The sequence below is a fragment of the Psittacula echo genome (genome assembly GCF_963264785.1).
Source record: "Psittacula echo genome assembly, chromosome: 1".
In the NCBI taxonomy this organism is placed as follows: Eukaryota; Metazoa; Chordata; class Aves; order Psittaciformes; family Psittacidae; genus Psittacula; species Psittacula echo.
The window spans coordinates 135202521-135224130 of NC_137735.1; the positions used below are offsets into that span (position 1 = coordinate 135202521).

General features: G+C 44.4%; 1 protein-coding gene across 2 annotated transcripts in view; it reads right to left on the reverse strand.

Moving 5' to 3' along the window:
* RSBN1L (round spermatid basic protein 1 like) overlaps nucleotides 1-6689 on the reverse strand; it is a 56463-nt gene extending 49774 nt beyond the window's left edge. For both annotated transcript variants that reach the window (XM_080639123.1, XM_080639122.1), the window contains exon 1: nucleotides 5827-6689. In XM_080639123.1, the coding sequence (XP_080495249.1) occupies nucleotides 5827-6457 (631 nt within the window). In that variant the 5' untranslated portion in view covers nucleotides 6458-6689. The remainder of the gene's footprint in view (nucleotides 1-5826) is intronic.
* Nucleotides 6690-21610: the final 14921 nt, after the last annotated feature.

A 21610-nucleotide genomic window follows, 5' to 3' on the forward strand; every position in this document is an offset into this window, starting at 1 on the left:
CTGACATCCCTTTCAGTAAGTTTGAAATCCAAGATATGACTAAAGAAACCCCCTTCCCAGGCCAGAAAACTTAACCAAGTCCCCCAGTGACTCGGAAGACAGACATATGCCTTTCAAATTCAAAACACTTCCAAGAAATTTAAATCTAATCTTTACAATTCCTCTAATCTCTGCACTTCTAAAGGAGACCTATATGCCAAACTGGGTGAGCCAAGTTTAAGCTCAAGCACTGGGGAGTTGCATCAGAAATTGCTAGTGAAGAACGTGACAGCTGCAAACAAGGCCTTTACAAGAGGTTTCAGATTCAAGATTCAATGTTGAAACAGATCTTGTTTCACTGAAGAAAAATTATTTATTATTCCCCAATCAGAATAAATTTCTGCTGTGTAACTTACACACAGAACTGCCATCTGGAGAACAGGAGGGGCTTTGTTTGTTCTCCAGCTTTGAAAGTAAATGATTTTGTTCTGCCTAGCAAAGCTTCACGGTTATTGCATAGAATCTAAAAGGGGACAGGGTCCCTCAGGAGAAAGATACGCTGCTCCAAATTCACCTCAACACTGAAGGCTTACGTTAACATCACCACCAGCTCTCAAAACTAAACTGCATCTAAATCTTGAACATCTAAAGAAATTTGAGAAGTCCTTCTTCCTCTCATCAGTCCCGCTTAAAAGTCTGAACACTTTCTAGGCGTTGTGATTACAGTGGTGTATGTAAAGAGAAATGTACTGAACAATTCAAGAGAGCGATCAAGAGGCCTCACAAGCATGACAATGACTGCTGACTTCAAGGAGTTCAGCGGGGGGAGGGGGAAGTGAGGCAAGCCACACAGTACAGAAAAATGGGGGGGCAGAGGAAATAGAGTAAAGAGAAGAAGGAAATGTTTAGCAGAAGAAAATAAGATTACCTGAGTAGCAAGATGCATGGTCCCAGCTCCAAAGTAGGAGAAAAAAGATCCAAAACTTAACTGAACTTAGTAAGCCTGGAAAGTGCCATTTCTTGAAAGCTTAAAACCCAGAAGTGTCATGCAACCCAAAGCAACAAAGTTATCAGAAGACTCACTGGTAAATTCCTACCTGAAGTCTATTCTAATCTATCAAAGACATCAGAAGAAAGAAAGGGGGGGGGGAAGGAATACTAGAAGTAAAAAGCAGAGCTACAGTACCATGTTCAGCCTTGTTGCTCATATAGGGAAACTTCATCTGCAAGTTGAACATACCACTCTCATTCTGTAACTGGTTGCACACTACGGCAATCTTGCCAGCAAATGGATAATTGAAAGAGAAAAAAAAAAAAAAAGAGGGAAAGGGAAATTCTACACAGAAATGGCAAGAAAACCAAGAAAGATCGTTTACACCTCACAGCAAGTCTACCGACCAAAACAAAGAACTTCGGTGTCTCCTGATGCAGTGGGGAGTGGCTGAGCTGAGCTTTACACTGGCAAGAAAACAATTTCAACTATGAACTGCGAGAGCACGCTATCAGTTAAACAACTGAGTCAGTAGAGTCATAAACTGGAACAGCAATCATTTCTGTCAGATTCACACCATGTTTCCAAACAAGAATAGTTACACAACTTCTCATTCCACTGTCAGAATGTACTTGACAAGTGAAATTTAGGCTTAACCAGCGTAAATCTCACATCTGCAAGATAAATCATGCATGTGGCAAAATGTTCTTCCACGTTCTCTGCATGCTAGATCATAATCTCAGAAGGGTTCACTCAACTTCATTCATTTACCTGAAACACAAGCTGTGAGGCCTGGTTATGACTCTGCAAGTTAAAGGCCCTCCCAATGAATTAGAAGATCAGAGAAATCTGCAAATGAAGACTTGTTCAAGGAAGAAAATATAAATATTTTGAAAAGCTTTAAACACATTATTCATCTTGGCTTCCTATCACTTAGCAAAGCAAGGTGCCTCAAAGCTAAGCTCTCTTATCTAGTAATCACTATGGCAAGCAAAGGACAAACATCAGCTCCTATAATCAGCTTTTTTGACTGGCAGGCAAAAAATCTTCTCACAATTTCTTCCTCAGTGTCAATATCCCTTAACCCTTCCTAGAATACAGAAAACACCATTCCTACTACTCAAAGTCCTATGATGACACTTTCCATGTGCAGATGTCATTTGTTCACTGTGTCATTGTGCACCCTGATTCCCTGTATTATCTTACCTACAACACAGTCCCAGCAATCCCCCAAGACCAATTTTGTCATTCTTTTCCCTTATCCCCCAGCTTAATTCCTCATTTTTTCCAGAACTACAGTCTGTGCAGGCCCTCCCTCTCTCTCACCAAAGGAGAGTTTTTTCCCCTAGCATCTGCTATTATGTAGCAGTGTATGCACACAGCTGATGGATTAGAAACTCCTCCCAGTTCAGACACTGGCACCTTTCTTAGTACAAAGTTCAGCTGGGAATTCCACCCACATGCAATGAATCTCACTTTGGCTACAAAAAGAAGGATGGATTTTTCCCATCTCTAGAGTATCAAAACAATCAAGAAAATCCTACCCTTTCCACCTGCTTGTCTTTTAATCACTTCACCTCTTTTAGAGGCTTCTGTGACTCCAGTCTGCTCATCTGCCCATTTTCTTTATGGCAGATGAAACACTGACACGTGCATCAGTTCTGAAAGCTACGAGAAAAAACAATCAATGCTGTCAATTTTATGTTGCTGCTCATTTTCCACAGCACCAAAAGCAGAATGGTTGCCTAACTGCAGACTCCAGGGAAAGGAGACTGCACTTGCCTACATTAGGTTGGTTTTTAGAAAATATTACTAACTGCACATATGACAGTTTCTGTGAACTCATCACACATAAAGGGGCATATTTTATTCATGCTTTCCCCCATACATTCTGTGTGCGCAAACCTCCCAGGTTTTTCTTATACAAAATCCCCTAAATTCACCATGACGTCATCTCTGTAGGCTGCCTAAATTTTTCTCCTATCCTACCCTTCCTCACCTTTTCTACAGCACCTATGCTTATGCCTTTTTGCCCCAACACAAGATCAGAATAACTTCCCTCTTACATAGCTTTTGCATGTTATTTCCTCCCTCTCTCAAGTCAAGATCTTCAATTATTCATTCCACATTCACTGCTGCAATCAGAGTCCCTATGGTATCTTCCTCTAGTCCATGCCAGTTTCAGCAATCCCAACACACAAGCTCTGCCTGTTCCACCTTCCCACTTGAATACATCATTCTTAGTTTTCCTCTGTACTTAGGATTCTGTATGCCTCCCCCTACTCATTCTTTTCTCCCTGTATCAAAACTGCATTTCTCCTTTCCTTTCTGAAAAGTAAATTATTCACAGGATTAACAGTACAAACATGTTCTTTATTCCACAGTCAAATACAGACCCACTTTTAAAAGGCTGGCTGCTCTCAGCAGAAGACTCAGTGCATCCCTCACTTCTTACAGCCTTCTCTGCAAAAATACAGTTTAAAAACACAATTTTTCACTCACATAGGAAACTACACCACAAAATTTTAGCTTTAGAAACCACTTCCTCTAAACAGAGATCTACAGACCTAGTCGCCAAACAAGCATCATTTGTCTTGGAAAATGTTATTTGTTGCCCGTACTTAAGTTTTCACAAAACAAAGGTTAAAAGATCTGTTCTGAGCAAACAGCAACTAAAAGGTCACATACTTGTGCCTGGCACTATTAGGTTCTGAGAAAATACCCTTTCCACATATAAAGTGCAGAATCCCCTCCTCTCACTGCTTCCAAGACGGTTCACTTAATACCATCAGTGTAGTCATTTCTCTTAACAGTGTGCAAAAAATATTTAATCCTATTATTGTAATATTGTTCTCAGATTAATGTGATTGTGTAACACTGTTAGGACACTATGATGATCTGAATGAAGATGGCTATTATTTTTTCCACAGCTTTGCTAGAAAGATATTGTGCAAGTTTCTTAATGGCTATCCTTGAAGACAAGGAGGCTTCACCAACATCAAACATGTACTATGCGTCATTTCTGAATTCCTAAGCCATCTCCAGACAGGAACAAGAGGGGGGGAAAATACAAAAAAAAAACAAAACTAAAATTATAGAATCACAGAATGGTTTGGGCTGGAAAGGACCTTAAGATCATCTAGTTCCAACCCCCATGCCATGGGTAGGGATGCCTCATACTAGATCAGGTTGCTCAAGACTCTGTCCAGCCTGGCCTTGAAGACTGCCAGGGATAGAGCATTTACCACTTCTTTGGGCAACCTATTCCAATGCCTCACCACCCACACAGTAGAGAATTTCTTCTTTATATCTACCCTGAACTTTCCCTGTTTAAGATTAAACACTTAAATGAAACACTTGAAAGCACTGAAATGACAAAGTCCACTTGCACACCAGAAACTGAGAACCCAAATACAGCTGAGATCCAAAATACCTGCAACATGCCAATCAAAAACAAGAATTAAAAAAAACAAAACAAAACCCACACAAAAAAAAAAAAAACCCTCAACAAACATACACCTCAAAGGTAAGTGAATCAGAGACTAAGATACCAGTGGAAATTAGTGGAAAACCCAGTAAGGCAGTCAGACAACATAATCAATAGCCTAAAAGGCACATTGATCTTAATAATTGTTCCCTACAAGCTTGGCTCATCCTATAAGTATAGGTACAGACCACAAAGTATCCTAAGCCTACATAACAGCTATAATTGTTCTTTCCTTCGAAAGAAAGGAAGCTTGCTTAAACTACATAATGGAGTGAATGTTTTGAGTTCCTCATATTTCAATGTAAATGTAAAAGCATCAATATCTGGTTTAAGGTCACTGAAGACTGAGAAAGCATACAGTGGAAATAGAAGCATATATTCTTGTACTGTCTTCCTGTACTTTTACTTCCTAAGCATCTACTGATGATCTCAGTGAGCAAGAATCTAGCCTAGCACCTTGTCTTACCTGGTATGGCCATTTTTGCCCATTAATAAACTAACCCAGCACTCCTCCCCTTTTCCTGATGGCCTCGAGCATTACTTGGAAGATTTTAACCCTGTGATCTTCAGGAAATAAAGCAAACCTGAAGCAGGAACTAAATTAGATTGCATAAGCCATTCAACCCTACATTTTAACTGCATGCTCTGCAGTACTCAGTGACTTAGGTTGTAAAAAATAATAGCCTAATAAATGAGATGACTCGGGACTGAATTTTAAAACTGGGGGAGGAAGGGGGTTTAACATGTGGTTTTCCCCCCAGAAGAATGCCAGAAACTCAGTTTTGCTCGCAGATCTCTAGTAAATTACTAGACACCCTTATTTCCCTAATAGGTAAGAAAACCTAAGGCCTCTGGCAGCTTCTAGCTGACGCCATCGCTAATTCCACACCCCCTTTTTTGACAGGATTGACGGCAGACTAAGCCGCCACTGCCTTCTCCACAAACTTACACAACGCCAGAGCTCTACCACCAGAGTCTCACACGCAGTGCCCCACCACCAGAGTCTCGCACGCAGTGCCCTAGCCTGGCTACCAGCGGCTCTGCCGACGGCAGGACGCACGGGCAGACAAGTAAGGCCCCCGTGAAGCGGCACTGCCCCGGGGGCAGCGTGCTGAGGCGGGGCGGGCGCAGGCAGCCATTCTAACGGCTCGACCCGAGCACCACGACCATTTCCTGCTCCGCCAGGGCAGCTACAGCAGCTCCAGGCATCTTCTCGTACAGCACCATACCCACCATGCCCAGCCCGGCCTCGCTGCCCCTTCCAGACCTCCTCTAGCCCTAACTCCCAGCCCTCCTTTCCCGCTGCTCAAGCTGCGGGCAGCGAGCGATCCCCCGCTGGCCGCGCACAGCCACAACGCCCGACCCTCACCTTTAGGGAACAGCAGCTTCACCTCCCCGTTCTCCTCCCGGCCTGCCACGCTCAGCGCCCCGCCGCCATCTCCCACCGCCGCGACCACAGGCAGGGCGCCGTGCTTCCTCTTCTCCTTATCCCGCTTCTCCTTGGGCCTCTTCGGCTTGGCGCTCCCGCCGCCAGCGCCGGCCGCCCCGCCGCTCCCGCAGCCTCCTGCCTCACCGGCCAGAGCCAGGCGGTGCCGGTGGTGGCGGTGCTGGTGCGGCTGGTAGGAAGAGGAGGGAGAGGCGGACGAAGGCAACAAAACAGCAGGAGACAGCAGCTTCCGGGGCAGTTGAGAAGGGAAAGCGAAGCTCCCCCCACTCCCGGAGGGGCCAGAGGAGAGCGCGGGGAAGCCCCACGCAGCGGGGTTGCTGTAGCTTGGCACGACCGCTGGCAGCGGCAGCGACTGCTTGCTGCTCCCGCCACCGCTGCCCCCTTCACCGTTGACGCGCTTAGTACCCTTCAGGCTCCTCTCATCGGCTCCCTTCATCTTCTTGGCGGCTGGCTGGGACCCACGGGAAACCTTCGCGTCCGGGGCCGGCCTAGCGCCGAACGGCTCCAACTCGGACGACGCCGCGCCACGGACAACACTCGGCAGCTCCGCCATTTTGAGCTCCTGCTTCTATTTACTCTCCTCTCGCCTCAACCGACAGAACCGGAGGGAGCGGAGCACATCCCCGCCTCACCCAATAGAAAGAGGAGACGCCGGAGAGGCAGCTGGGTCTACCAATCGTAGAGCGAGAGGGGGCGGGCTGTCAGGGGATTGGGGGAGGTGGGCTCGGCTGAGGACGCAGTCGGGAGGGGTGTCGTTGTGAGCGTGGGCGCAGCAGCCGTTGCTCGGGGAGGGCCGCAGGCCAGGAGGCGGTGCTCGGCTGGGCTCGGGGCGGGGTTGGGTCGGTCTCCAGCCGTGGTCCGCAGGCCGGGAGGGTGTAGCGGGGAGCGTCCCTTGTGCCAGGGGGGTCAGGGCGGGCAACCACCCCGAGAGATGGCGGGCCGCGGCAGCCGTGAGGAAGGCCCGGGACTGAGGGGCTGCACTCCTGGGAGCCCCTTCGTGGAAACCGTGGTAGCCGGCCTGTGGCGTGTTACAGCGGGTCCCGGAGGCACTAGCGAGCCGAGAGCCGGTTTTCGCTAATTCTGAAGGTTTTGGGTAGCCCAGCTGCCGCTCAATGCGGTGACGGGATCCCTGCATCCCCGAGGGATGTTCCCTGAGAAAGGCTTCTGTTTAGAAATAGGGGAGTTTGGAATAGCGCCTTTCCCGGGGTTACCCTTGCAGCAGCCTGTGAGGCTATGTAACCAATCTCCTGAGCACGGGCAGCCGCAGCGCTCGGGCGCGGTTCAGGCGGAGCTCCTGCGTTTGCGGCGCTCGGCTGAGCCCGAGTGTTCCACAGCCGCCCAGGTCATCGGGGGAAGTCAGCTCACGGCCTGAGAGCTCTTGTGAGCCTGATGGCAGGAAGGCAGATGTTGCAAAGGTTTGCTGAGGTGTGGGACAGTCGGGTGTCAGTCTCATCAACAAGATCACTGACACCAGACTTCTGTGCTTCAGTAAAGACACTGCTGCAGCCTCCAAAGCCAAAATAGCAGCGTGGCCTATAGGGTAGAGTTTATTGTCACAAGCAGGAGCCCCTCACAGCCATGCCTCTGGCATCTATAACTGCCACAGCCCTGCTCAGATGCAGCAGAGAGTGAAATTCTCCCAAGACTTAGTGCAAGCAGGAAGTGGGCACAGAAATAAATCAAAGGTGAGCCCTTGTTTCCTGAATTGTTTGCATTGCCGTTCTCCTGCTCCGGTCAGTCATACCTGCAAATCTTCTTGTCACAGTGGAAAGAGCAGAGTAGCCACCACATTACACTTTATCTGGCCAGCTACTGCCAAATCAAATTGATCTGTGTGGTTTTGCATGTGATATAGTAGCAGGCAGACAGACAGGTTTTGAGATTAGATTTCTTTTGCTTCACATACTGTTTTCATTTGAGCTGCAGCTGATCAGCCTCAGAATAAGCTTGCTCCTAGGTCTCTATCTTCTGCTTTATCTTTTACAGATTGTAAACCAGATAGAATTTGGTTCAGTGTTCATCTCAACAGCAGTGAAGAATACATTTTCCATACCCAGCCAACTCTGCTTAAAGGATTTTTCCTTCATATGATTCAAGTCTCACTTGATGGGGGATGCATGATGGGGAAAACGACATCAGCATCAAAGCACAGGCAGAGCATTTCACAGCATGTATTTGAGCAGTAGTCAACTAACATCCAATCCCAGACTGAAATCCAGGTACAAATCCACCTGTATATAGGCTGGTGTAACTAGAATAGGACTATGAATGTGAAGGTCATCTTCAGCTGCCTTAGAAATGTATTACTTGTATTATGGGTGAATAAAAACCTATGCATTTTAATACTCTAGAATGAAAAATTGTAGGCACTCATGGCACTGTCTCAGCTTCACAGGCCTTACAACCCCCTTCGTCTTACTTCTACACTGGTATTGATACCAAACCCACAGTATGTTAAGTTCATTCAATAAACTTCATATAGGCCACAACTATATTTTCACTCTGTCACTTTTGGGGGGCTTTGAAAAACAGAACAGCATTTCCTGAGGGCTTTGATCTTTAACTAGAGTAAATGCTAGGGAGTGCTTGCAGTCCATGAAACTTGACCACAACCTCTCTGAAGTGCAAAAATCATCTGGGAGTACATTACTTTTCTCCACGTGGCAGGCTTGGCAAGATTTATTAGGTTAACTGGTTAGATAGCTGTCTAAATAGCTGAATATCTTCAAAGATGCACTTACATTAATGTAGTTAATAAGACAAATTTTCATATTTCTGAACTTCTTATTGATCATGGTGGATGTTTAAATAAAAATGCATTGACTCATAATGCAACATATTGATGTGAAAACAGATATGAAGATAAAATTAGTGGGAGAGGGAGTCAGCCCAAAACTGGATGTAAAAACTGACATGTAAACTTAACAAATGTGCAGCAAACTTGAGCAGACAGCTGACAATATGCTACTAAACTTCAGTCAAGCTATTTGCTGTGCTTGTTGAAGCACTATGACATGCTTGTAAGCATAAGCCAAGCTTTTATTAGTGAATTGTTTAGCAAAATCAACTGGAGCAAGATGGCAGAGTACCTATTAGGTATAATTGTTGCTTGCTGGAAAGCAATGTGACTAATGTTTGGAGCTTTCTGTTGCTGTCTCATGTCCATTTGTCAACAAGGAAAATTACAGGGTGCTTGAATTCAGAAGCCAGTTCCATGTTTTCAGCTCCCACAACCCTGCTGCTGTGTGGTGGCCAGGTTCCAGGAATAGGTGGGGTCCCCATCACTTGTGTCGCCCAGCACTGTGATGTTGCTGTACCTGTGGCGAGCACACATTCCAAAACATTGAACCCCAATTTTAGTGTGTCTCTCTTTCTACTTCTTTTTACTTTAATTAAAACTCCACAGACAGCCACTTATAAGCGAGACACAGACAAAATGAAAAACACAAAAAACACTTTAGAATAAGAAGAGTCTTTGAAAAGAAAGGGGTAAATACAAGCAATATTCTTTGCATAAAATCCAGCTTAGAATCACAAATTTGTTCTGATGGTAATTTGAAAGAGCAGGATATAAATGCTTACAATAAAATGATGTGATCTTGTCAAACAGCATTGAAAACATTGCCCCCAAACCCAAACTGTTACAGTAGCACCTTGTGTCACAAGGTCAGTCCCCCACAGTGACTGCACAGAGATCTGTGAACTCAGAGAGCCCTTGTGGGGATCTGTCCTTGGTGGAGTGACAGCAGTACAGTACAGCACCCAGAAACACAGAGACACAGAGACCTGTTTAGTAGAAGACTTTAAACTGATTATGGAAATGATATCAATGTGCTTTTCTCTATAATTTTATGTGCACATAGGGAAATCTGTGAAGATTTTCTAGACCATGAAAGTCTAAAAGAGGCAAAACTATAACAGCAAAAATGCCAGGCACGTATCACTCTAGTATCCCACATACATTAAGGACAAGCTTACCAAAGTATTGGCCTGCTTGTTACAAATGTGTTGTCGTTTGAATTAGACTATGAATCAAAACTTTTGTGTAAATATCTCTGTTGTTTCAGTAACTAAGGAAGCTAAACAAGTTAGCGTATATGCTCCCCTAAACTCTGTCAATTTCAGACATCCACTATAATATAAAAAGCTATGTGTAACTGCTGTCCACTGAGTTACGTTGTTTTGGCTTTCTGCTCTTAGCTCCTACCAAAGTGATGCTCCAAAACTTCACTCAGGTCTGCAAGTAGAAATACAACTTTCAGAAGCATTATTTAATCTCTTTATAGTTTCAGTAGTTTGTTTTCCGTGTGCTTCCTTCCTTGGTTTGGCATCTTTTCAGTTCCTAATTCAAGCATGGAAGTAATTGTGCCAAAACTAAATGGAAAACATTTGATAACACTTAGACATCTTTATGCTGTTCCTTGTCTGCAAAATCAGCTAAATGTCAGTTTTAATGTTATTTTGTCTTACAATTCATTAAAGTAACTTTATCCACCTTTGAAAACAGAGGAGAAAACTTACCACCTTATGTGCACAGAATGTGCTTCCAAAGGTAGCTTCATCACGTAAAAGTGTGATTTATTTTAGAAAAGCCTCATTTTCCATAGTGGAAGTTTTCAAAACAACCTGTGGCATATCCAAATACTTCTGCAATTACCACCCAAACAATTGAACTAAATGAGATAGTTGGGACTGACTTAGTTCATAACTGGGAGCTGCTGACAGCATGACAAGCCTTGATGCAGTGGGGTAAGAATTTCCACCCCCCATTGTCCTTCGCAAGGGACACTACCCCCAAAGCCTAAGCATCGGGAATGTGCAGCCCAGCATCTTTGAGTAAACACGGGACAAAGGCACATTTATGCTAAAAAGCTTTTTCTTCAACTCCACAGAATCAGCGGATGTCTTTTGTCTGGCCACTTAAGGGTGCTGGGTCAGATGTTTGGTATAGGGGCACAACAGGCAGCTGGGGACAGTAATGGGTTTTATTACACTGTTATTCTGCCAACACTTTGTAGAATCCATAAAAAACACAAAAGGGAGTTTACACTTCAGAAAAGACCTACAATATTTGTTTTCTGCTTAATGAGTTTTCAAATGGCTATGTAGCACTGTTGAAACAGCTCTTCAGTCTTTATAACTTTTTTTTCCTCACTTGTGTTTAACATGTGAAATGTCTGAGCTCCTATGTTTCTGGTTTTGAAGCATAATAACAATCACAGCAATGGATCAAACGTGTAGACTATTGATATACACAATTTCAAGTTATATCTTCTTGCAGTTGAAAAGATAATTTGCTGTTGTCTTCATAGCATCCAAAGAAATTACACTATTTAGAAGATTCTTAGGATTTTTCCATACAAAAGGAACATAATGTCTAAACCTTGAGTATGGAAGTAAGAGGATGCAAATCAAGCAAAACAGGTCTTACTCATGTTCTTATTTTAGTAAATATTCATTTATCAATTAATTTTCTTCAAATGAAGCTGCTGGTTTGCCCCTCTGGAGTTAACACCCTTCTCACTGCTATTTGAGATACCCAGTTTCTCTTCTGCTCTGCACAGATCTGTACAGGTAGTTACATGAGTAGCCTTTTTCTTTTCATTTCCCTTAGAAGCCACCACCATTATAACCACCTTCATTTAAATTCCCTCAGGGTCTATCATACCAAGAATTATTCACCATTCCCTATCCGCATTTTTAAACTTACAGTGCAGAGCCTAATCCTTCTTGCAGTGTATAAAGCACAGCTGCTAGAACAAGGCTGGAGCTGGCCCTGGTGAGCAGGAGGCCACAGGAGAAGGGCTCTTCTGTAGGCAGCACTCTGCAGGACTGTGCCTGGGAATCACCAGCTTCTCTTGTTGGTGCTCCAGCCACCAAGAGCCTCATAGACCATACAAAACTTTATCTTGTTTATTGACACAGATTTTACAGAGAACCCCAGAATTCCGGCATGAAGCTGCCATCTCCATCGTCCACATCCAGAGCTCTCTGGAGAGAAGGGCTTGCTGTTTGCTCCTTGCTCCCCCCTCTCATAAAACCCTTGAACTCTTTTCTGGAGCTGAACTGAAATGATCAGGCTTTCTCAGTTTAGAATGCTAGTGCTCTACCCAAGGCTTCTGCTGGTGGTGCTTCTCTCAAAATAAAGCTACAGGCAGTTTTAGCTAAATAAATCAAAGCACTTCATGCCTTTTCTTTTTTTTTTTTTTTTTTTATCATTTCCACTGCTGTAATAATTATTTCCTATGTATCTATAAGGGAAAAAAGGGAACCCCCTGAAACCACCGGTTTAAAAACTGCTTTCTTCCCTCTTCTTCTGGCACTTTTTGCAATGGAAGCAGTGAGGTATTTCTGAATAGGTCAGGGTAGTTTCTTTTAAAAACTGAAATCTAAATGATTTCCTGATGTTATTTGTTCCCCTGTCCCTAGGTGCTTATAATCTAAGCTGTTTCAGAAGGAGTTCTTTGCAGTACATTTAGTTCTAGGAAATTCAGGTCTTGTGCCTTAGAGACTGGCAATTACTTGTAGAGCAGGAGTTTAGAAGTGTGTGTGTGTGTGTGTGTTCATACATATATAAAAATAAACAGCTACTTATAAGTAGCAGCTAATCTTTCACTGCTCACCTCAGCTTCTCTCTAACATAAACAACATCTATATGGAAAAATCCAAGTAAAGAGCTTTCTGTCTATTCACAAACTATTTCACATTAGAGGCAGCAAATCCTCAGATCGGCTTCCTCAGTGGTTCTGGGAAACAGCTAATTGAAGACAAACTGCTGCAAGTAAAAACACATTTGCCATAATATCCTTGGATTTTCTCAAATGGATCCACATAACTGGAAGATAATTGTACCTGAAGTGTCTAGACCATGGAATTAGGAGAGCATCTCACAGAGACTGCAGGCTAGGTTTAAGTGGAAGATACTGTACTTATTTCTCATTAGAACATATTTACATTAAGTAAGTCACCCACAAATGTTTAAATATGTGTGCTGCATGGCAATTAGGGGCTTTGGGATCCATTCAGGATGGAATGAATAACGTTAATGGAGATCTAAACACATCACTATCAGCCTCAGGTCACTGTCTTGAAAATGGGAGATAACCTGGTTCTTCACAGCCTGTTTACATAAAATCACCTTCGTACCGTATGTTGTTACTTGTACGCTCTTGCCCTGGCTTAGGCGCATGAATGCCAAGTGTATGTGGTGGATAGCCCCGAATTCCAGCAAACTTGTAGAAAGGATTTGTCATCTCACCACAGACTCTGGCCCGTGCCTGCTCCAGGTGAGCTCCCTTGTGCTGGTGGCTTCTGGTGCTTGAAGATAATGGGGAAGAGGGAGCAGGAGGGAGGGGAGAGAGAGAAACAGATAGGAAAATCCTTCACACTTAAATGCTTGATTGATACGTTGTGAGATAAATAACACCATTGACATAAAAACTGACTCCAGCCAGCCTTCTGAATTGTGCAACTGAAGTGTGCAGCACGTTTACAAGATGCAATGTACGCTGGTGTCCTTTTCTGGATCTTACTGTCACGTACGTTTTGGTCTCTAGCAAAGCAGGGATTTGTTTCATTGTCCCAAATACAAATTCAGATAGATAGGCACAAGTGTGGTCTGCAAGAGCACCTGTCCATTTTATGAGTTATGAGGAAGTCCCAAGAGCACTTCACATGCTCCAGAAGTGGAGAGGATGGGGACAGGAGCCCTGAGTTACCAACTCACAAAGCATCCAGTTCTGTGACAAATGCTGATCCTTTCCAAAACACTTTCTATGTGATCCTGGGGCAGCGGAAGGGCCCAGGGGAAGAGCTGACTCCCCAGGAGCCAAATGCCTCCTAGAGGCAGGGCTGAGCTGAATCATGGAGCCTGACCTGGAAGATCTGTAAAAGAGACCTTTCCATCTTGTGTAGCCATCCCAGCCTTGTCATCTGGAGAACACTGGCAGGTGCCTGAGGCCCAGAGCAGGCCCAGCTTCTTTCAGTTTTTAACTATAAGAATAGAAACTCAAGGAGCCTGAGACCACCCTCCCTGTTGGGGAATCGCTGCCTGAATTGGAGTTCAGCTTTTCTAACTGGCAAATGTGAAAGGCACAAATGATGGAGCGGTAAATTCAGGACAACTTTGACCACCACACAGTGTCCAACCTGTAAAGAGCTAATTCAGCTGCAGAAGTATTTCTGTAGGGTCTGGAAATTTATTTCCAAAATAGGTGGATTTAAAAATAAAATCCACTTGAGTGTTCTCTCCAGCATCACTGACCTTGTATTAGTTCACTGTCTGAGGGCACAGAAAGGGAAAGACCGGCTGAGCTTCACTTTTCAGGACTGTTATGTGTCCTACTAGTTGTAAAGTATGATAAAGGTTGATTTACATTAACAAAATAATCACTTGCAGTGCTTCCTTCTTATCAGTGGATTACATATCAACAGCCATTGAGATAAATATGTGTTCATTACATGGCAATTGTATAATAAACTGCCACTGCTCAAGTGCCACTTTGAGGTCTCAGAATCTACGCATGACAACAGATTGCTTTCCAAACTTGTCATTCCTCATTTCTCCACCTCTCCCACCCACCCCAGGACATTCCAAGGATCAGTTTATCCGTATTAGGTCCCGTCACCAGTTTTTCACTAACCCTGAGGAATGACCTTTTCCAGGGCGTGATCGGGCAGAACCAAAAGGCTGGTACACAACTGCACGTTTTGTAGAAACTCAAACCCCAACCATTTGTTTGAAGAAGCGTCTTCCTTGTCCTGCATTCCTGTTACCCAACCACACCTCTCCTGCCCTCTGAGGATCTTACAAAACTGGGAACCTGCTTAACAAGTTCACTTCAGCCTTTTATTACCCAAGGCAGTTTCTTCCTTGTACTTGCTCCTCCTGAGCTACGTGCTCCTCGTTCTGCCCAACACTGCCACACTCACTTCTTACCACACACCAGAGACCACAGTACTTTATGAACATGTTTTGGCTCAGGTTCTCTATCCAGGAAACTTGCTTCACTTTTGAAGTGCTCATAAATTACTCCCCACAGATCTCGTGACCTGAGTTATGAGTCATTTTTTAATTAACTTTTAGAACAACCAACCTACAAGTGCTTTTTCAGAAGAGCCTGACAGTACAGACTGTTCACATCAATGGGAAATGCAACCCTCAATTCCTTATTGGAGTTCACAGTGATGGCCATTTTAGTTTTGAATGGTGGCTAATGAAATACAGATCATAAGCTACATCACTGTTTCTTAACAAAATCACCAGCCTTTTGCTGGGGGTTTGACTGTGTTCAGATATCAGTTAACATGTGGAATTAGACTGAACCAGACCCAACCTGCCTGCAAGTACAGCAAACCAATTGTGTGCAGTGCATTTAAGAGTGAAATCCTAAAACAAGGAGTGTACTGGGCAGGTCTGATAAAACTTGTAAGTGATATCAATGTTACATATTCACAATGAAGCACATGCAGTGAACGATGAAACCATTTTGGAGATGCAGCAGGTAAAAGGAGAGCAGCTACAGCCAAAGGGCAGAAGGGAGCTTGCATGTTTCCTCACTGATTTGTGTCTTCTTTCTGCCAACTTATTCAGGCTCACTTGGACAAGGAATGCAGCACTTGCAAGAAGTGAAAGCAGCAAGAGAGCTATTACAACTTGAACAAATGTAGCAAAAGATTTAAAAAGACCGATTCATGAACCTGATTCTGAACCCGATATCTTGTCTTTTTGACAGCAGGCCACAGATTGGTGGGTGGAGTTTATAGCGTGATGGATCCACACACCAGATATCTTCTGGTGAACAGTGAGCAGAGTCAGTAAGAAGAAAAGCTCATCACAGTCTTTGATACTCCATGTTTCAACAATAGGATCCTCTTTGAACCAAGTCCAGCTCTTCCTTTGACTTGACAGTCAAGCTCTCCATGAGATTTTGGCCCTACCTACTGAAACGATCGATTTCCTTACATGCCTGTGATCTTTTACATGAAGGACTGTAATTCTGTGAATCAAAGTGGGAGCTGTAGATGTGAAAGGCAGCTTCCACATCACTAGCTGGAATCTAGCTCAGTTGTGCTTACAAAGACAGAGCTAACTGCTGTCCTTATGGGAGCCCCAGCACTGCAGGCACACACTCACATGCTTCACTCCGTGGATGAATAGCCTCATTGAGTTCGCTATGGCTGTTTACATGGGTAAGTTACTCACGTAACTATTGGCAGCATTTAAGCCAAAATGCAAAGCTAATTTCTTGCCTTGGCTTCCCCACAGTAAGTTCTTCATACAGACATGCTATATTTTCAGAGGCAAGAGTCAAGTGGTTAAAGAAATCACCTGTTACAGCAACGACAACTTAATGGATCAGAACAGAAGATGTGTTCAGCTACATCTCTTCAAGAAAGGACCATTTACCCCAGAAGTTCAGACTGTGAGATTTGAGCACACAGGCAAACAAGGTTTTATATACTCACTCTTTTAAGGCTGTGAACACTAAGACTTTGCCATGCATGGTCTTCCAGGTGATGAAGTTCAGCATTTGGTTCAGGTCTTGAGGGTGATGGGGGATACCATGGCATTGCAGGAGATAGTATTTTCTAGCTCTAGTTGATGGTCCAACACTCAGCAAACCTGTGTTTTGATCAAGTGCATGCATTGAAATGGTCAGAAAAATTCTTATCAGACAGAGCCTGTCTATTACTGGGTGGTAGTAGGACTATTACTAAACACTTTGCAGACTTTCTATCTTAAAAGGCCTAAAACATGCTGAGGGTTCCAGGAGGCCAGTTGGTGCATTGCTCTGGCTTGCCCCAGCTACACTACGTCCTAGTTAACGCATTGTTTGCATTTTACCCCTGCTTTTTAAGCCCACAGAGCATAACCTTCTGTGGAAGCCGTTTCAACTCCTCAGAGTTGAAGAGCATTTAAAGATCATGTGAAAGGCCCTTTTTTGGTGAAGGGCTGCAGTAATAATGACTTGCTTATACTGCTGAGATGTTACTTCTCCCTCAAGCATGGAGAAAACTCTCAAACCGGTAGCTGCACGCCAGCACATATGCTGTTTGGTGTATTTGCTCAGTACAAAGCCAGCATTGTCCAAAGTCCTTCCTTAACTCCTTGTTCCTCCTTCAACTCCCCTCTTCAAGGTGATTTTAATTTCTAGTCTTTCTCTAGTCCAACCCTCTCTTGGTTTTCTCTCTTTGGCTGCAATGTGACAGGGTTACACTGCAGACATGAGCTTTATAGTTAGGATATACTATATCTATAAATAGGATTTTTCTGTATCAAGGTGTCCTGGGTTCAGCAGTAGCAGTCAGTTTTTCTCCTTCTTAGTAGCTGGTGCAGCACTGTGTTTTTGACTTTTGGCTTGGGAACAAAGCTGATAACACAGATGTTTAGACTGACCAAGGACTTTGTGAGTCTCATGCTCTGCCAGGGAGGAGGAGGGGCCGGGAGGAAGCAGGGACAGGACACCTGACCCAAACTAGCCAAAGAGGTATTCCATACCACAGCACGTCATGCCGGGGGATGTAACTGGGAGCTACCCGGAAGGGCACGTCCTCTTTTTTTCGGTCGGGCTCTCTTTTCCTGCGGGTGGTATCGTATTCTCTTCCCTTGTTATTTCTCTTATCATTATTATTATTGGTGACAGCAGTAGTGATTTGTGTTATACCTTAGTTATTAAACTGTTCTTATCTCAACCCATGGGAGTTACATTCTTTCGATTCTCCTCCCCATCCCTCTGGGGAGTGGTGGGGGGGGCAGTAGACTGCGTGGTTCTAATTTACAGCCGGGGCTTAAACCACGACAGTTCTTTTTGGTGCCCAACGTGGGGCACAAAGGGTTGAGATAACGACAGATCTGACCGGAGTGTGTCTAATCGTATTTGTGATAAGCATTCAGTGTTTTAGATTAATAGTCACTTGTCACAATGCTGATTTATTGGCTCTCAAAGTTGTTGTTTTTGATCTCACAGTCTCAATATGCCGTAGGTTACTTAGAGCCGGTATTTGCTGTGTTAGTGTTTTTCAAGTGTGGGGCTTGGGCTAAGGTTGTTGTCTCGTTGTATTTTGTGGCAATGACTTGTAATACAATAGAAGGATTGATCATGAAACTGATCTGGCTTGTGTTCCCAGTGTGGTCACCACCTTTATACTTTGGGAGGTATATAATACAGATGCTTAGCAACTATACATCTTTTTTCTCCTTCCTGGGTGGTCAACCTTTGAAGGAGACATTCTTTTACCCTCAATGAGACAATAACCTTAGCCCAAGCCCCACACTTGATAAACACTAACACAGCAAATACCGGCTCTAAGTAAGCTACAGCGTACTGAAACTGTGACATCAAGAGAAACAACTTTGAGAGCCAATAAATCAGCATTGTGCCTCGGTCAGTTCTGTCGTTATCTCAACCCTTTGAGCCCCACGTTGGGCGCCAAACACTGCCCGGAACACTATCCTGGGCCTTGAGAACCAGATTTTGTGGCGACGCAGCACCCCAGAAAGAATTGAATCAGACAATGGGACTCATTTCCCAAATAACCTTATAGACACTTGGGCCAAAGAGCATGGCATTGAGTGGGTATATCACATCCCCTACCATGCACCAGCCTCTGGGAAAATCGAACGGTACAATGGGCTGTTAAAAACTACACTGAGAGCAATGGGTGGGGGAACTTTCAAGCATTGGGATACACACTTACCAAAGGCCACCTGGTTGGTCAACACCAGAGGATCTGCCAACAGGGCTGGCCCAGCCCAGTCAGAACTTTTACATATTGTAGAGGGGGACAAAGTTCCTGTGGTGCACATGAAGAATTTGCTGGGGAAGACAGTCTGGGTTATTCCTGCTTCAGGTAAAGGCAAACCCACTCGTGGGATTGCTTTTGCTCAGGGACCTGGATATACTTGGTGGGTAATGTGGGAAGATGGGGAAGTCCGATGCGTACCTCAAGGGGATTTGATTTTAGGGGAAAACAGACAATGAACTCAATTGTACGCTGTTGCCTGCTATAGCCATCAACTAGAAGTCTGCAGGGCACCAGCGACTGGCTCTGACTTCCCTCCGACCATCATCCCAACAGAGAATGAACTTTGATAGAACCGGATGAGTTCTACAGTAAAGGAATGATCAGCATCAGCAGGCAACGATCCAACACTGCACACAGCCTCTCCTGCCCTGAAAGACTGTTCCAAGAGATGGAGCCCAACATCATGAACCAAATGGACTCAGTAGCTTTATAGGAATTGGTTCGTGCACTAAGATAACAGTGCACCGAGATGAGAGTGAGGGTATATGGAAAATGTGGGATCTGAGCATGACGTGAATGGTATGGAACAAGGGGTGGATACTGTCCTGGGTTCAGCAGTAGCAGTCAGTTTTTCTCCTTCTTAGTAGCTGTTGCAGCACTGTGTTTTTGACTTTCGGCCTCGGAACAGAGCTGATAACACCGATGTTTAGACTGACCAAGGACTTTGTGAGTCTCATGCTCTGCCAGGGAGGAGGAGGGGCCGGGAGGAAGCGGGGACAGGACACCTGACCCAAACTGGCCAAAGAGGTATTCCATACCACAGCACGTCATGCCCGGGGATGTAACTGGGAGCTACCCGGAAGGGCACGTCCTCTTTTTTTCGGTCGGGCTCTCTTTTCCGGCAGGTGGTATCGTATTCTCTTCCCTTGTTATTTCTCTTATCATTGTTGTTGTTGGTGGCAGCAGTAGTGATTTCTGTTATACCTTAGTTACTGGACTGTTCTTATCTCAACCCGTGGGAGTTACATTCTTTCGATTCTCCTCCCCATCCCTCTGGGGAGTGGGGGGGGGAAAGTAGACTGCGTGGTTCTAATTTACAGCCGGGACTTAAACCACAACACAAGGTTTGAGAGATGCTCACTGCAGGTCTATAAACATGCTCATATTCGAAGAAAAGGCAGTGAACTGTTCCAGTGTCTTCAACCTTCTCATTCACACCTCTAAGGGATAATGTGGAAGTGAGTTTTACACAGTCTGCTTGTAGAATCTGACATACACCTAACTCAGCTCCATCAGTTGTCCATTTTTGCCCACTCTTGACTGCAGGGAACCTCTAACTGCACCACTCCCACTGATTTGCCTCTGTCACATCTCATTTTTCTCCCATCAAATGCATGCATTTTTTGTCTTTTTTCCTCAAGTATTTCTGCTTGACCTCAATTCTACCCTAACCTTGATCTCCACCTTGCTGTTGTCTTTTGCTCCTCCCTTTAAAGCTGTTCACAGTACACTCTTCCATTACTGTGTCAGTGAGTGCACATGGGCCTATGTAATCCTTGAGCTTTTTGCCTCCCACATTAATTCGCTTTCCTAATATTTGTTTTCATTTTCACCTGCATGACCACTTCTTGCATTCAACTCCTGAAAGTTCTTGGTCTGTGTCCAATCCGGCTTCTCTGTCAAACCGTTTTCCAAAGGCATTTTGATTTCAGACACATCAAATGCAGGACCCCTTTCCACCTCACACTGTCCTGAAAATTCTTCTTCCTGTGGCTCATGCTTCTTTTTACTTCTTTCCCATCTTTCATACCCTGTCAGCGCACTTCAGCAGTCCTCCCTGAAGCTCTCCAGCAGCATGGGCACTCGGAGCAGTCCCTAACATCAGATAGGTGTGCTCTTAGGATCAGATCTGTCTCCCCTGCACAAAGGTATTGCTAGCCATCAGTTGATGCTCCGTTTGGCTTAATCAGAACTTTCTTCCTCCTACCCACTTTTCTCATTATCATGCTTGCTGCCACCATCCCAGACATCACTGGTGCCCATTCACTTCCAGCTGGACTTCTCTGCTGTAACTCCTGTCAGTGTATCAGGTTAGTATTCTGTCAGGCGCTAGACTTAAAGAGGCATGGTTGTTACCAATCCAGCCAACTGACCTGCAACTACCCCTACTATGGGAGAGAAGGAAGAAAATACTTTCAGTTAAATATATCAACATAAATACAGTTACTTAACTAGTCAGACAAATTCAGTCTGACTGCATCAAAATCCACTTGAACTGTGCATTTATTATTGCCTACAAGACAACGTTTTGCCTCTGGGTAATATTTATCATGGAAAATTCTGTGTTAAAACTGGAGTTTCTCCATTTCAAGCCAGTTTGTATTCATAACTACTTACTGTGACTTGTTCAAATTACTATTTCAAGGTTAAAACTGATCTTTAATACCCCTTATGTTCCCTGTCAAACACAGCTCACAGGCAGAGGCCCTGGCTTTGTTCTTCCCACTCAGAAGCATCATCCGACTACTCTGACTGGATCTGAGATACGCTTCTTCCTTTCCACCTGTAGCACTGCTCCCGCTGCCTTTGCGACACACCAGCCCTTTCACTCAGGTGCTCTGAAAGCCAGCAAGTCAGTTACTAAACTCAAATTACATTTCAAAGTTCTTTATTCTTTTATTCTACCACTGTTAAGTACAAATCGGCACAGACAAAACCAACAAAAAAGCCTTTATGTCTGGGTCATTACACCTTAGGATACCCTTGCCAGAGTTTGCAGACTTTTCTTAACCCAGCTGAGCTGCCAAATCAGACTGGGAGAAACACAGTCTTGTTTGCAGTGTGCTCTGTGTGGTCCAGGGCTTATCACCTGCTTAACACTGATAATCCATCCCCTCCTTCCCACCAGGGAGTGTAAGGCTTAGCTCTCATTTCTGCTGTGATCCAGCAGTGGAAAGAG